This window comes from Podarcis raffonei, chromosome 1 (genome assembly GCF_027172205.1).
Source record: "Podarcis raffonei isolate rPodRaf1 chromosome 1, rPodRaf1.pri, whole genome shotgun sequence".
Taxonomy (NCBI): Eukaryota; Metazoa; Chordata; class Lepidosauria; order Squamata; family Lacertidae; genus Podarcis; species Podarcis raffonei.
The window spans coordinates 74904539-74918679 of NC_070602.1; the positions used below are offsets into that span (position 1 = coordinate 74904539).

At 39.9% G+C, this 14141-nt stretch overlaps 1 protein-coding gene across 3 annotated transcripts in view; it reads left to right on the forward strand.

Moving 5' to 3' along the window:
* MOB2 (MOB kinase activator 2) overlaps window positions 1-14141 on the forward strand; it is a 108550-nt gene that overhangs the window by 71695 nt on the left and 22714 nt on the right. The window contains exon 1 of one of the 3 annotated variants that reach the window (XM_053394263.1): window positions 2528-2754. The exons of the other annotated variants lie outside the window; for them this stretch is intronic. Within the exon in view, the coding sequence (XP_053250238.1) occupies window positions 2645-2754 (110 nt within the window). The 5' untranslated portion in view covers window positions 2528-2644. Of the gene's footprint in view, window positions 1-2527; window positions 2755-14141 lie in introns of those variants that run through there. 3 annotated transcript variants of the gene reach the window in all.

A 14141-nucleotide genomic window follows, 5' to 3' on the forward strand; every position in this document is an offset into this window, starting at 1 on the left:
AAAACAATAGTAGCATACTTCCCAAAATTTAAAGCGAAAAAACACCTACCCAGAATGGAAGGGAAAATGGGGAGAAAGGTGATGGTACACAATAGGATTCTTTCAAAGTGTGTAAATTGAGTTTTAGGTTTAAGTTTGTGGATTTTGCTATCTTCCTGCTTTGATGTGAAGAGTGTTTGTTATTGCTACGGCCTTGAAAATGCACCTACTTGGTAAGTGCATTGAAGTCGAGATTGCAGATTCAATATATGAAATCTCTGTTTATGGAAGTAACACCCCTAATTGTACTGGGAGTAGATGAGCCCCCTTGAAGTGGAAAATGAGTCACATAATCTGTCTCCTTGGCTTCATATGAAAGGGAAGATACAGACTATTTTCTTCATCCTATTTGCTCAAAGAGTAGCAGAAGGTAGGGCTGGACGATACCTGCTTTCTTACATCAAAATACAACACCAGCTAAGCATCACAAAATGGTGGTATATTAAAATGTTGGGAAGGATGTGGGAAGGAAGAAGGCAGTTGTCTGCCATGCAGGCAGTTGACCGTGCATAGCTTCTGCCTCTTCCAAAGCTGCCACCTCCTCCAGCACCTTCCAGCCCGTGCTAAGGCAGCTGAGGCAGGACTGTTAATGCTCCGTTCAGGCACCTGCCTCAGCCGGTGCCACCTTATAATGGGTGGGGCGGCAGGGCAGATGGGTTACCTCTTTTTCCTGGGATGAAGAGGCAGCCCATCCCCCCTCTGCAAGCCAAATTAAGGGGAGGGGTTTGATAAGAGGAGAAGTGGGTGGTTTAAGGAAGCCTGCTTCTCAACTGAACAAACCTCCAGCTCACACAAGCCGGAGTGGAGGCTTTGTTAAACTGCTCTGCTGAGGCATGGTCAGCTGCACACCCGTCAGCAGAGCAGTTTAAAGAAGCCACCTGCCCGCATGGTACCTCTGAGGTATGAGGGCCAGAGCATGCTGGCGGCTTCACCCGTTGTTTATTGCAGGTGAAGCAGCCCATCGCTCTCTGGCCCTCATACCAGTCCTGCCTATTAGAAGGTACCATAAGGAACCACCCATATGGAAAAGGAATCTATCTGAGCACTTTCACATGACCTATCTTTATTCAGTTTGCCCCTGGGGCAAACTAGATTTATGCTGCATATAATTGGAGACCCCTGCTTCCTTCAACATTGACTGCTTCACTAGACCAGAATTCCCAGCTCCATTACTATTCCCTTGTTTGTTTCTTTTTTAAATACTGTCCTGGGATGGGGGAGTGGGGTTGTCCAATGCTTCTGTGTTGCATATAAGAGTTGGAAGATGCTTCATTTGGAAATACTACTCCAGCCAGTTGCTCCTGTCTGGGAAGAACATGCATTATTATTTCAGTTTCCAGAACTAGTTGCACCTTTACTCCATTACTCCTCTCCTGATATGCCTGAAACTGAGAGATCTAGTGGAAACTAACTTCTCATTTGACCTAGACCCTGCTGTAGAGGCACACGTCCAGTATTGGTTCGAGCAGCAAAATGCTTACATGCTGGTATGAATGTACCCTTGGTATTTGAGGATGACATGTGTTTATGCTGATGTCTGCAAACTGCTACCTCCCCCCACCTTGTTTATGCCGATTACTTAAATCAAGTGTTTATAGGGTGCTACTGCTGACCATCATTAGTGGTTAAGGAGGAGTGAATTCCATGCTGGGCTTGAACATGTACCAAGTCTTTAACAAAAGTCTTACAGTTCTGGAAACTTGGCAGGTACTATCTGGGAAAGGTACCATATCTTCAGGATTAATATAATCTGTATGAGCAATGGACATGATTCTGAAAATGCAAAGTGAATTCTAAGTTAAATTGGATTTATTTCAGCTTCAACACTAACTTTAATATGAGAGTAGGCTTTTAATTCATGAATTATGATTCCATACTGGGCACTTGGGTGTGTGTGTGTGTGTGTGTGTGTGTGTGAGAGAGAGAGAGAGAGAGAGAGAGAGAGAGAGAGAGAGAGAGAGATTCATGATTAGTACTTGCTGTGAATATTGCATCAAAACTGTTGCATACTTTGATGTATTAGTTATCACGCTCATAATTTGACTAGCTAGATGTACATAAAATTTTATATTGAGTTCATGCCTTATCTGGTGGCATGTATGTGTTATGAGATATTGGACATGGTCTGCTAGTTCAGTACTTCACAGATCACAGAAATTGAAGTGTAAATGGGCTCCCTCCTCTCCTCTGTTCATGCAGTATCTCTGTAACAGGGTGCTTGAAAAAAGCTTGCTTATCCCTCACACTACTTCTCTTGTCCTGTTGCACAGCCGGCGCCAGTCTGAAAAGGCCAATTCAAATGCTTCCTTATTGGCACTGGCTCCTCAGGCTTGGCTTTTACTTAGAGTTTGTAAAAAGGAGCAGCTGTTTGTCTTTTCCAGCCTAGGTTTTTTTCCGGTTTCCTTTGCTGCTCTTTCATTGGCTGAGGGAAGGAGGGAGGAAGGGTTAGAGTGAAGTAAGCTGTGTAAACTCTGTGAATGTGGTTGGACTAGTTTTTTTGAGGAGGCAAGGAGAGAGAACTAGTAAAGCGTTGCGAGTCTGTACTGGCAGTTTCCAATTTCCCCCCTTTCCCCCTCACTTTCTCTCTCTCTTGTCTTTCTCCAACATGGTTGGGGATCATTGTAACCTCAGCGGCGAAAGACCAGTACTTGCCCAAACTCCCAAAACTGGATTAAGCTGCAAAATGGTTCTTCAGGCAGTGGGCAAAGTATTAAGGTAATAACTTATTTTAAACAATCTTCTTGATGTGATGGGGGAGAGAAGAAGCATATGTCGCATTCTCATTCTCTAGCTTGTTCGGCTATTAATTCTATTTGAGTGCAGACAGATCCTTATAGACATCAGTGGCAAAACTACAATTGATTTTAAATGAGGCAAGATTGCAGGTGATCATGTGAAGCAGAACAGTGTATTTAGAGCTAGGGTGTTAATAAATTTAGGTTGGATTTTAGTAAAGACAACAGTAGTTTAAGTGGCTTGGTCTTGCCCCAATTTTTCTGACTTCTGCATTCACTATTTTAGAATTTAGAATCAAAAGAGCAAAATGTTTAGAACTTCTTATTCTCTATGCACATCTGTGCTTGAACACCTTTGTTCATATGTTATTGGGCTTCAACTAAGAAATGTAAACTTCATGTATGCATATTGGTGGTGGGGTTTTCTGGTAGAATTACTTAAGTAAGGCTGCAGTTCTGTGTACGCTTAACTGTGGAGTAAGTCTCATTGAACACAATGGGCATCTTCATTTTAAAGTGAAAATGCATATGATTGGGTTACAAGTCATTTTGGTAAATAATTTGTTTTATTTTTATTTTTTGTTCATTAATGTGTTCACTCATAAGGTTTAATCAGGCTCTCGGTCCAGAGTTTGTAATAAGAATTTTGGTCAGACAAGGAGGTGTGTACTTTTCCATTGTAACTTCCAGAAATGTTACCACAGAAATAAAAATACCTTTCAGCAGAAGTAGTTCTTAAATCAAACATGAACATTTATTTAAGTTTGAATGTATGGTTAAATAAAATGGTTAAAGATCAGTATCCGCTGAATGAGTTTATTATTTTATCACAACTTGGTTTTGGTGAAGGTTTTGGGGCAGTTTGTCAACCAGAATATTATCCCTCACTTCCTTTCTTGCATTGTGCTGTCCACAAAAAACTCATGGACATGTATTTATCTGCGTCCATGGGGTAAATTATATATTTGAAATGCATTTTCTTGTAAGTTACATTTTCCAGTTATTTGTAATGATAACACTGGTATTGACATGAAAGTGACGAACCCAGACTGCATAAGTGGGGTACTTGGCTCATGAAGAAAACTCTGAACTAGCCAATTAGCAATGGCAACATAGGTTGTGAGTATAACACTAATGATATGGTATGTGAGTATGATCACCTCACTGCAAGTTAAATATAATTACTACATTTTGAGGTGGAGTTGTGGCTTGCCTGACAGCGTTGGCTGCCATCTTTTGCTGAATCAAACTGCAATTAACAAAGATGGAAAAAGTGATGTCACAATGCAGTATTTTTATCATTAGTGACTACTGGACTCTTCTAAGTGGGGAGTGTGTGTGTGTATGCATGCTACAGGTAGACTTACATAATTGAGCAAGCCACTTTCAGCATTTCATTTTACAGGTTTCGTCTTGCCCCCCTCCCCCAATGAATAATCCAAAGTTGAACTTGTTTGGGGCACTTGGTACTTACTCTCTGGTGCATAAAGATATAAACTTGGGAAATGGCAAGCTCTGGGTGTGTGCTGTGCAGGAGGACAAGAAAAAGGTGGTGTTTGTGTGCTGGGTTTCTGCAGAAGCACAGAAAAACCTTAATCCAACTTCCTAAGAATACTACCTGTCATTAAGGAATGACAAGAACTAACCAGACTTCCCAGCCTTATGTTTGTGAAGTTACGTGTGAAAACATGTGGATGGTGTCTGATGAAATCTCAGAAGGCAGTGAGAGTTTCCGAGTAAGATTTCCAGGAGTCACAGGCAAGGCTTCAATGCCATGTATAGACTGTTGCTTCTCTTCATGTTAAGGATGAGGATAACAAATTTTGCAGAGCAAGAGATCTTCCTATTTGCTTAATTGGCAAAATTTATTCCAAGTCACAGAAACCAGTATTTCTTGTCACGGAATTTGGGCTAACTTGGTGCAGAATTGTGTTCTTTGCATGTGTTTCTCTTCATCGGAAATTATGGACCTGAGCAAGAGTTATTATGAAACTCAAGAGAAGTTGGGGGGAATTTCCTTAGTTCCTTTGACTTTTCAAACAAGCATGGGAACCCATTTTTTATCTCATTTAAAATGAGTTACTCTTTATGTATTCAGATACTCACCTACGGTGCCAACAAAGAAAGGAAATAACCAATTAAATCTTTCCACATCTCTTTGCAATACCCTCTTCTGCATGTAATTATTATCAGTCAGCAGGATTGACTAATACAAGAGTTTAATAGCTCTGTTAGAGCAAATAGGCTGTGACTGAAAAGGGTGAATAGAAATGGGACATGAAGGAACAAGGCAACATTGGCTGCTCAGGAAAGGTAAATAAATGATAGTTTTAGATTGTATAATGGGTTTGTGTGTGGCAGGTGACAGAGGGTTGTGCCAAGAAGGATGAAAACAAATTTAACTCACTGAATAGTCTTTTTTAAAAATTGGCAAGTTGGCTGTGATAATTTCAAAGTGTCCTTTCAATTTGACAGGCTTTAGTCAGCTAGTTCACTTTAAGAACTGTGGAACCTAAACTCAGTAGAACAGTAACCCATTCATCATGCCATAACTGGAAAGAACTGCTTTTGCTATAATGTTTGCTGAGAGAATTAGGGAGCAGGCACACCTGGCTTTCCCATAGGAATGCTGCCACATTTCTCAGGAAGCTTATTCAGTATTTGCTTTCTTACAAAGGTAGCACCACCTTTTACAATTATCCACCTCTTTGGTTGGTTTGCCTCTTTGCTGTTACCGCTCTCTGACTATCACTTAGTTGGGAGAAAGGTCATCAGGGGGTGTGCATGTGTGTGTAAAAACTAAAATGTTGCTTTACTTGAATTGCTACAGTACATCAGGTAGTAAGTTTTGTTGACAATATATCGTCTCCTCATCCAACAGTTTAGGTAGGAAGCATGTGCACATGTGCATGGTTTCATAGAATATCTAGTGTGGAGGGTCAATCTGGTGAAGCTTCTTCCTGGTTGTTAAAAATCCATTTCCAAGATCTACTGTTGTTGCATTTCCTTTTGCTGAAAGTTCATTATTCTGGAGAGAATTTTATGTGAAGTCTGTTTCATGGGCACACTTTGTGAACTGGATCATATCCACCAAGCCCATGATTCTTTTATGTTTGAGTTTGTTTGCTTGTAAAGCAAAAGCAAACAGTATTGGGACTGCTCACTTTCCAGTCATGGCTCCTCCTTATATTCTTTAATTGTATTGCAACTTCTAGCAAAAGCATGAAAGTGCATTTGTGCAATTTGATTTAAGTTTATACAGTGTTGATTTGGCTGAATCCTAGGCCCCAGTACTCCAAATTCTGCCCTTATAGCATGCAAGTTGCCATCTCAGTGACTTAGTCAGTTGTGCATGTAGATATGGCCTAGAATTTAACTTCATAGGAATGGTAGAAAAGTTAAATAAGGATTCTGAGTCACTACTATCAGATTTGTAGCCATGGGTAAGGAACTGGAAGCTATGTAGATCCCTGAATCCCAGCTCTGACTAGTAGAATCCCTGTTGATCCTGACCATGTACACATTTCTTCCGAGTGTATTTGCAACACCATGATCATGACATTTTTTCCTCTAAAGGATATACACATTTTGCTTCCTTGAATTATGTATTCCGTAAATTGTTAGGTTGAATATAACTAAACTGGCAATCCTTTTGATTAAAGTCTTATCAATCTCCATCAATTTTACAGTGCAACTAATGCAACTAATTTTAGTTAGGTGCTAGAGAGAAATTAAATGTTTTTATAAGAAGTTCAGCTTCTTTTTATAAACAAGTCAGTTGTGTAATACTACACATACTAGCTCTGAGCAATGTTTTGTTTGCAGACTAGACCACTTTTATCTCTAATGGACCAAGTTCAAATTTTATAAGCTTTGGCAAAATAGCTTCTTAATCACAGTATGAACTACTCTGTAGACATTGCTAGAAAACAGATCATCTTGGAACTTGTTTAAGCAGAATTTAAGATGGGTTGGAGACTACTGGGCAAAAGGCAATTTGGGAGCTCTCTGAACTATTTTTGTCTTGCTCTGTTCTTTTCTCCAACTTTCCATTTGACTAAAATAGTGTAGCAGGGAAAACTTTTGACGGAGAGCAAATTATTGTCTGCAGCTTGAGTTGAGTGTCTTTTAATTGCTTCAAACTGAAACCTGATTGTGTCTTATTCAAAATACATCAAGTAGCATTTGTCTCATTAGGTCTTGGCAAAAGGTTGGCAGAAAGGCAACATTTATTCAGGCCTGTCTGGCAGAAATGTTTAAGCATCAACCTGATTGGTCGATGATAAAGTACATGTGTATATTCTGCGCTTAAAATAAAAATTGTGCTCCAGAGTAACTGTTGAGATACCAGGGTTCAAATCCCCACTCAGCTATGGAGCTTACTGTGATTACCTTGGGCCAGTCACCATCTCTTAGCCCAACCTACTTTACAGGATTGCTGTGAGGATAAAATGGGGAGAACCACCATGTACGCAACCTTCAACTGCTTGGAGGAAAGGTGACATATGAATGTAATAACAACTAAATAAATAACACTACATAAGAACACCTGGATCTATGTATGTACTTGTATAATTCTGCTTCTAGTGCTCATGATGGAAAAAGTATAAGGGCTGTGTGGTACACTTGAGTACAACTCCATGAACTTGGGAAATCCTGGCCCAAATGTTTTAATGGTGATAAAAGTGAGTGTGTGAGTGTTTCTCAAAGATGCTCTGTCACTTCTTTAAGAATGGACAAGGACTCTAAAACTTCTTCTGTTTTTAAATTACGAATTTAGTCAATTTTTTGAGTTATACTGATGTGTAAAGGAGAATCAATATGGTACTTACGATTGTCACATATGATTGTCACATCATTTTATCCAAGGTGTAATGTTCAATTGTCAGTTATATTGAAAGGGAATATTTCTAATCCTGTTAAAGATGCAGTCTGAAGCTTAGTTTTGAATTTAACAATAGAAGCCCATGTTCCTTGTTAACTATTGATTAAAAAGAAAACTAGTGTAAAGTTATTTTCACAAAGCTGATTTTAAATTGTTGAGAGAACCTTTGGCATTGGCAGAAAATTTTTGTCCATACCTTTTTTTGGGAAACGTCAGATCCTATTAATGCTTTAAGCATAACATGTTTTAATAAGCATAACATGTTTTAAAATTTTAAACAATTATATCTTTAAAATTGTGCCAAACTACTTGTATATAGTGACATATATAGCAGAACTGGTAGGCGTATTCTTTAATTACAGTACACATGGAAGGATTTCTTAAATGTATGAGCAGAGAAGTGTGGGATCTGTCACCCTTGTTCCTAGTTCTTATAGTCTGGCCAGCACTGGGTACATAGGAAAATGCCAGCATACTTGTGCATACATGGAAACCATTTACCAAGTGTAGAAATGCTTGCTGTTTACAATGTTGTTGAATCAGTTGAAAAGGAATGTTGAAATTCCACTTGGAGAAGTTAGTTTGCAGCATGCTGAAAGAGGGGGAAAGTGAACTTTTAGATCTTGCTATATTATCAGAATAGTTTGGAGTGAGGCTCTCTTTCTTGCACAGTAATTTGTATGCATGTACTTCTAGCCATTCCTGCAGTATTTCTAAAATCTTCTGTGGCTTGTCCAGAAACAAAATAGGTTTAATTTGACCTTGTGCTTATGAATGAGGCAGAGAGGTATACTGCAGTTACCATTCAACGCTGAATTGGATTTAATGGAGCAACATTGTCCTGCCAGCCAACTCACCAGTTAAAACTTAGAACCGGATAGAATTGATGGTGTTTTGAATGCCAGTCCCAACAAGCTTCAAGTGTAGATGTTATTGTTTGCTCCAGTAATGGACTGAATTTTGACATACTGTTAGCAAGGCATTATGTGCTGAAAATTGTACACACAAAGTAGTTAAGGGGTTAAAAGGTATTATAATCTCTAATTTGAAAGAGTACAAAAAGGGCATCAGGCAGGGCAGGACCCTTTTATTTTCAGTGAGGGTGAGACACAATGAAGTGAGCAAATGTGGAAAATACCTGGTTTCTTCTCCACTCCCTCAAAACAGAAACCAAATCTCTTCATCGCAGAGCACTTTAATGCATATATGGCTTTTCTGGCAGGACAAGGCAAGTCTGAACTAAAGACAGACCTTTTGCTGTTCCTTCCCCCCAGGGAACTTAAAACAGAAATAAGACTGATTGAACTCAGCTGACGTGTTGTGCCGTGTTGAAAAATATTTATCCTTCAGAAAAGGGCTCAGCTTTGTGGAATGACTGTTCTGTGAACTCACTCACTGATGGTGGTGGGTGAACGTGGTCATCTTTGCATTCCAGCATAGCACTATTTTTGCTTGCTTAGTTTATTTTAGAATACTTATATTTTGCTTTATAGCCTAGAGAGGCACTATTAGTGGATTTAAGAAGATCCTCACAATAGAAGTCACATTCAAGTCTGGTACCAGGAATATTAATAACATGGTGCTCCTGTGGTGCCAAGATGATTCAGGTGGCATTTTCTGCCCTCTTCTTTGGTGTTGTCCTTCACTCTCCACCTACTAGGGAACAACTCCCCTTGGAGTGAAGCCAAGCAGCTGGAGCTCACTTAGCCCATTATGAAGGAAAGTCCCCTAGTGACATTTTCTAACGTTCATCCTCATGGAAGCATTTCTGTAGATTGATGAACTGTGAGAGTGTTTTCAAACTGTGAACATGTACTTGCTTCATTCATATCCTTTTGTACTCTCCTATCTGTGCTTCCCACTCTGTCGAATTGCTATGAATTGCTGATTGCAGCTGTTGTGCCCTTTGTGTCTGTACATTCCTCACAATACACCTTCCTTTGACTAATGAAATAGTCCATGCCAGTTGCACTTTTATATAGGGGACCTTCTCCAACCTGGTGCCCTCCAGATGTTTTGAACTTCAGCTCCAACAACCTAAGCCACCATAGTCCAGTGGTTGGGAATGATAAAAACTGTAGTTCAAAACACCTGGAGGGCACTTGGTTGGGCAAAGTGACCAGGTGAAAGATTCCATGGCATAGTATTTCTTCTAAACAACAAAGCTGCCTTCATTCCTGGAATGTTATGGCATATCTGGAGATGACTTGTAGCCTTGAACACTCTGAAAGTAGTTTTCCATTGTAGATAGATTGACACGTCACATTGCCCCCCCCCTTCATCAGCGACTGTGTGTAACCCAGCTCCATTCTTCACTCAGCCGGGGGGGGGGGAGATGATATTAATGATTCCTTAAATGGGGCCTATTTCTTAAATGGGCATCTTAGGACTATTATAGTTTTTCTCCCCCAACCCAACCCCTCACATTTTTTTACCACCTAGCACAGTATTTTGTGACATTTTTGTTGGCCTAACAAAGGTATTGCCAAATATGGATTTGGGTTGAAAAGCAGGATTAAACTGACCTTGAAGTGAAGATAAGCAAGCAGAGTGGCCCCCTAAAGACCTACTTTTGGCCCTGTGCTATTAATGTTTCATAAATGATCTGAGCTGAGTCAAGTTTCTTGATAATGCCAAATTATTTAGAGCCCTTAAAAATTCATATGGCTGCAAAGAACTCCAAAACAATTTCTCCAGACTGGCTGAATAGGCAAAAGAAAGAAAGAAAGAAAGAAAGAAAGAAAGAAAGAAAGAGAAAAAAGGCAAATGCGGTTCAATGGGCAAAGTAATGTGCATTAGGGCCAAAAATCCTAACCACACATCTACTAACAGGGTCGGAAAGTATATTGAAAATCTGGCATAAAAACAGATATTGGCAGCTAAAGCAATTAAGGTGATGGTGGACTTTCCCTGTATCGGGGTGGGGAACTTGTGGCCCTGCAGATGTTGCAGGATGCCCACCACCTCTTCCCATTAGCCATGCTGGAGCTTTGCTCTTTTGTGAAATGTGTTCTACCCACTTTTCATTATAAAATAAGACTACTTTTGGGGGCCTAACCCCAGATGGCTTGCATATCATAAAAGCATAATACAATTCAAAGCAAAATTAATGGCTTAAATGATGGCAGCACAAAAATATTTATAAGCATAGGTCAGTTGATCCAGCTGTTAAAAACCCCAGCAAGTCACAAAACGTGTATCTAAGCTTATAAAAGGCAACCAGGAAGTGTAGCTACCGTATTTTTTCGCTCTATAAGACGCACCAGACCATAAGACACACATAGTTTTTGGAGGAGGAGAGCAAGAAAAAAAATATTCTGAATCCCAGAAGCCAGAACAGCAAGAGGGATCTGGTTTCTGGGATAGCCGCGCGCAGCCTCTCCCGCTCCCCCAAGCAGTGGTGTAGCGTGGGGGGTGCAGGGGGGGCCGGTCGCACCGGGCGCAACATCTGGGGGGGCGCGCACTCGCACTCGCAGCTCTCTGCCCCTACTAAAATCCACGGGTTAGGGGGCGCAAATTACTTGCCTTGCCCCGGGTGCTGACAACCCACGCTACGCCACTGCCCCCAAGAGCCGCACACACGCTCCACGCGGCTCTTTAAAGGGAGCGCTGAGCCGAGTGTCCCGCCTGCACTCCCTCCATAAGACGCACACACATTTCCCCTTACTTTTTAGCAGGGGAAAAGTGCATCTTATAGAGCGAAAAATACGGTAGATTGAGCTTCACATGTTTAAGGACAGTTGTTAGGAAGGCACAGTCTCTGTGTTCCGCTTGTGGATTTATTGAAAGCATCTTGCACTTGTGAATTTATTGAAAGCTTCTTGTTTGCTGCTGTTTGAAAAATGTGTCAATTTAGATTGGCTTTTTAAAAATGAAACTATGTAACTCCTTACTGTGTAACATGTTCCTCTTAAGCATTTTTTTGAAGACAATTTGGAAAAGCCCTGTCCATTCCTTACATAGCTGCAAACCTTTGCATAAGTGATCTACAGGGCAAAAAGTGCTCTTGTAATGGTGCCCCTTCTAATCACTTGATGAAGAGTAGAGATGAATCCACACAATCATATACTCAAGATATAATGACAATTATCGAACTATAACATAATTGTATAAGAAGCTTAAGGCATTATTGGTATCAGAGAGAAAGGGTAACAAAACTGTATGTGGCAATGTCTGTAGATGTACATATGTGAACATTTTCAGCCATGAATATATCTGAACCTCCATGATGGGATTGTTTGTAACAGTAACATGTTCCTCATTTCTGTATCATCATAAATGTGTACCTGTTAGCCAGCATGTGGGCTGTATACTTGATGAGAGGTGGTAACGTGATCTCAACGATGAAATAGATTGTGTAAGCTGAGGTGAGAATAGTACCTTCATAGCTTAAATCAAATAGTTCTACCATACTAGTAACTTCATAATGCTGCAATTAATATTTATCTGATCACAGTAGTACAATAAATAGAACTTGCCTAGGGATGTGAAGGCCTGGGAATATTCAGGAAAACCCCAAATTTGTTGGGGTTAGGTTTGTGTTTTGTTTTGTTTAAAAAAAGACAAAGCCTTTTGTTTTTCCCCATAAAAATGGAAGATTTTGGGAGGATGAGACGTGAAACAATATATAAGCTTGTTTCAATATGGGCAAACCTTCAGTTTTTAGAAATCCATGATAAATGTGAAGAAGTAGAAACTGATAGTGATATAGCTCAGAAGATGAGACTGATTAAATTTCATTGAGCCTTCCCCACCCCCCTTCATACTTTTAAGAGGAAGGACTAGGACACGTAGAAAGTCTAGAACAACACATTTTGTCATGGGAATATATTGGGCACAATAATTATACTTCTAACAAGCCCAACTTTGTCTTCATAGCTCAAAGTTAAGTACATTTATTTGCACAGTGAATGCTGAATTTAGAAGGCAGAATTATGCAATAAGGTTATGGCACTTGTCATCCTTAATATGCTTGCCATGCTTGGGCACTGGCTGTGTTCAGTCCAGCAGCATCTGGAGCCAAGGCAGAGATTGCCTTTTAAGGGAAAGATCTGCTATGAGAATATGAAAGAAAAACTTTTCCCGGGCATGCAAGGAACTTCCTTCCTTCCTTCTCTTAAATAAACTATTAGCAACTTTTTAAAAAGGACAAAATAGGGGTGGTAAATAGCTGTTGTTGCAGCCAACTATTTTTTTAAGAAAAAACTTTTGGCAGTCAAAAGAAGGCAATGCAATTCTCCTTTGCCCACAGCCAGCATATGACTGCAAAAGATAAGATGTAAAATGGGGTTCTGGGGTCAGGCAGCTTGGCAAGGGAAGCATTATTCACAAAGGGCTTGGTTGCTTTCTCTTTTGCAACCAACTGACCACAATAGAAGAATAGTTTTTCCCATACTTTTACCTTGCAGCTAGACCTTCTACAATGTGCTCATGCCTCCCAGATACAAAAGCTTGCAATAAAAAAGCACTTAAAAGCTGCTCTCATAAGGGAAACACTTATTCTTATTCTTGCTAATATTTTTCCTGCTAAAATATTGAAGATGAAATCCCAATATATACATTCTGGTACATAGAATTTAAAGTGTGATGGGAAATTTGGATTTTTGAGGAAACCGCTTTTTAAAAAAATGACAAAGATTTATAACAATAAGTTTTGCTAATACGAAGTCTATTTATGTCTGTCTCTCATGGGGTTTGGGTCATGTTCTCCTACTGGTGTTCCTCTCTAGCATTGTTCTGTCCTTTCTGGTTTTTGATCCCCACCTGTTAAAATACCTGGGCTTGAATTGAAGCATTCGAGTTGGACACACACACACACACACACACACAGAGAGAGAGAGAGAGAGAGAGAGAGAGAGAGAGAGATAGAGATAAAAGTCAACTATGAATGTATCCTTTTACCTTGAGTATTAAACTTGAATTTTCTTGACACATTATTTGAATAATCTTGTGCCCTCTTACTACTGGGGGGCGGGGGGAGAGAGATATTCCAATAAGTTATACTCAGATAGACTTAAGTGGTTGCCAAAATCTTTACCTTCTGCCTCATTAAAGTTGTTTATATTTGAAGTATAAACCAATTCATACTGCTTAGAGCAAAGTAGACGTAAATATGATGCTTTCCCTTTAATATGTAAACATTTTTAAAGCAATTTAGTTTGGCTAAAAATATGAGTTACATTTAATGGGATTCGCCATCCTGAATTTGCATGAACAAGTTTGAGTTTAACATTGACACAAGACAGGGAAGCCATGCAAGCCCCTTGGTCACAGCTCCCTGTGCTCCCTATTTTAGACATTCATGTGTTTAGTACAAAGCACTGGGTTCTGTGTGTGTTATATACAATGCACTTAGAAAGTATGTATAAACCTTCACGTTAATCATTCAAGGGTCTAATAAGGAAGATGTGCCTGGCTGCGCTGCAGGTAGGGCTTACCTGTCTCTTTGCCCCCACCCCTTCTCCCTGTTTTGTGCCCATACA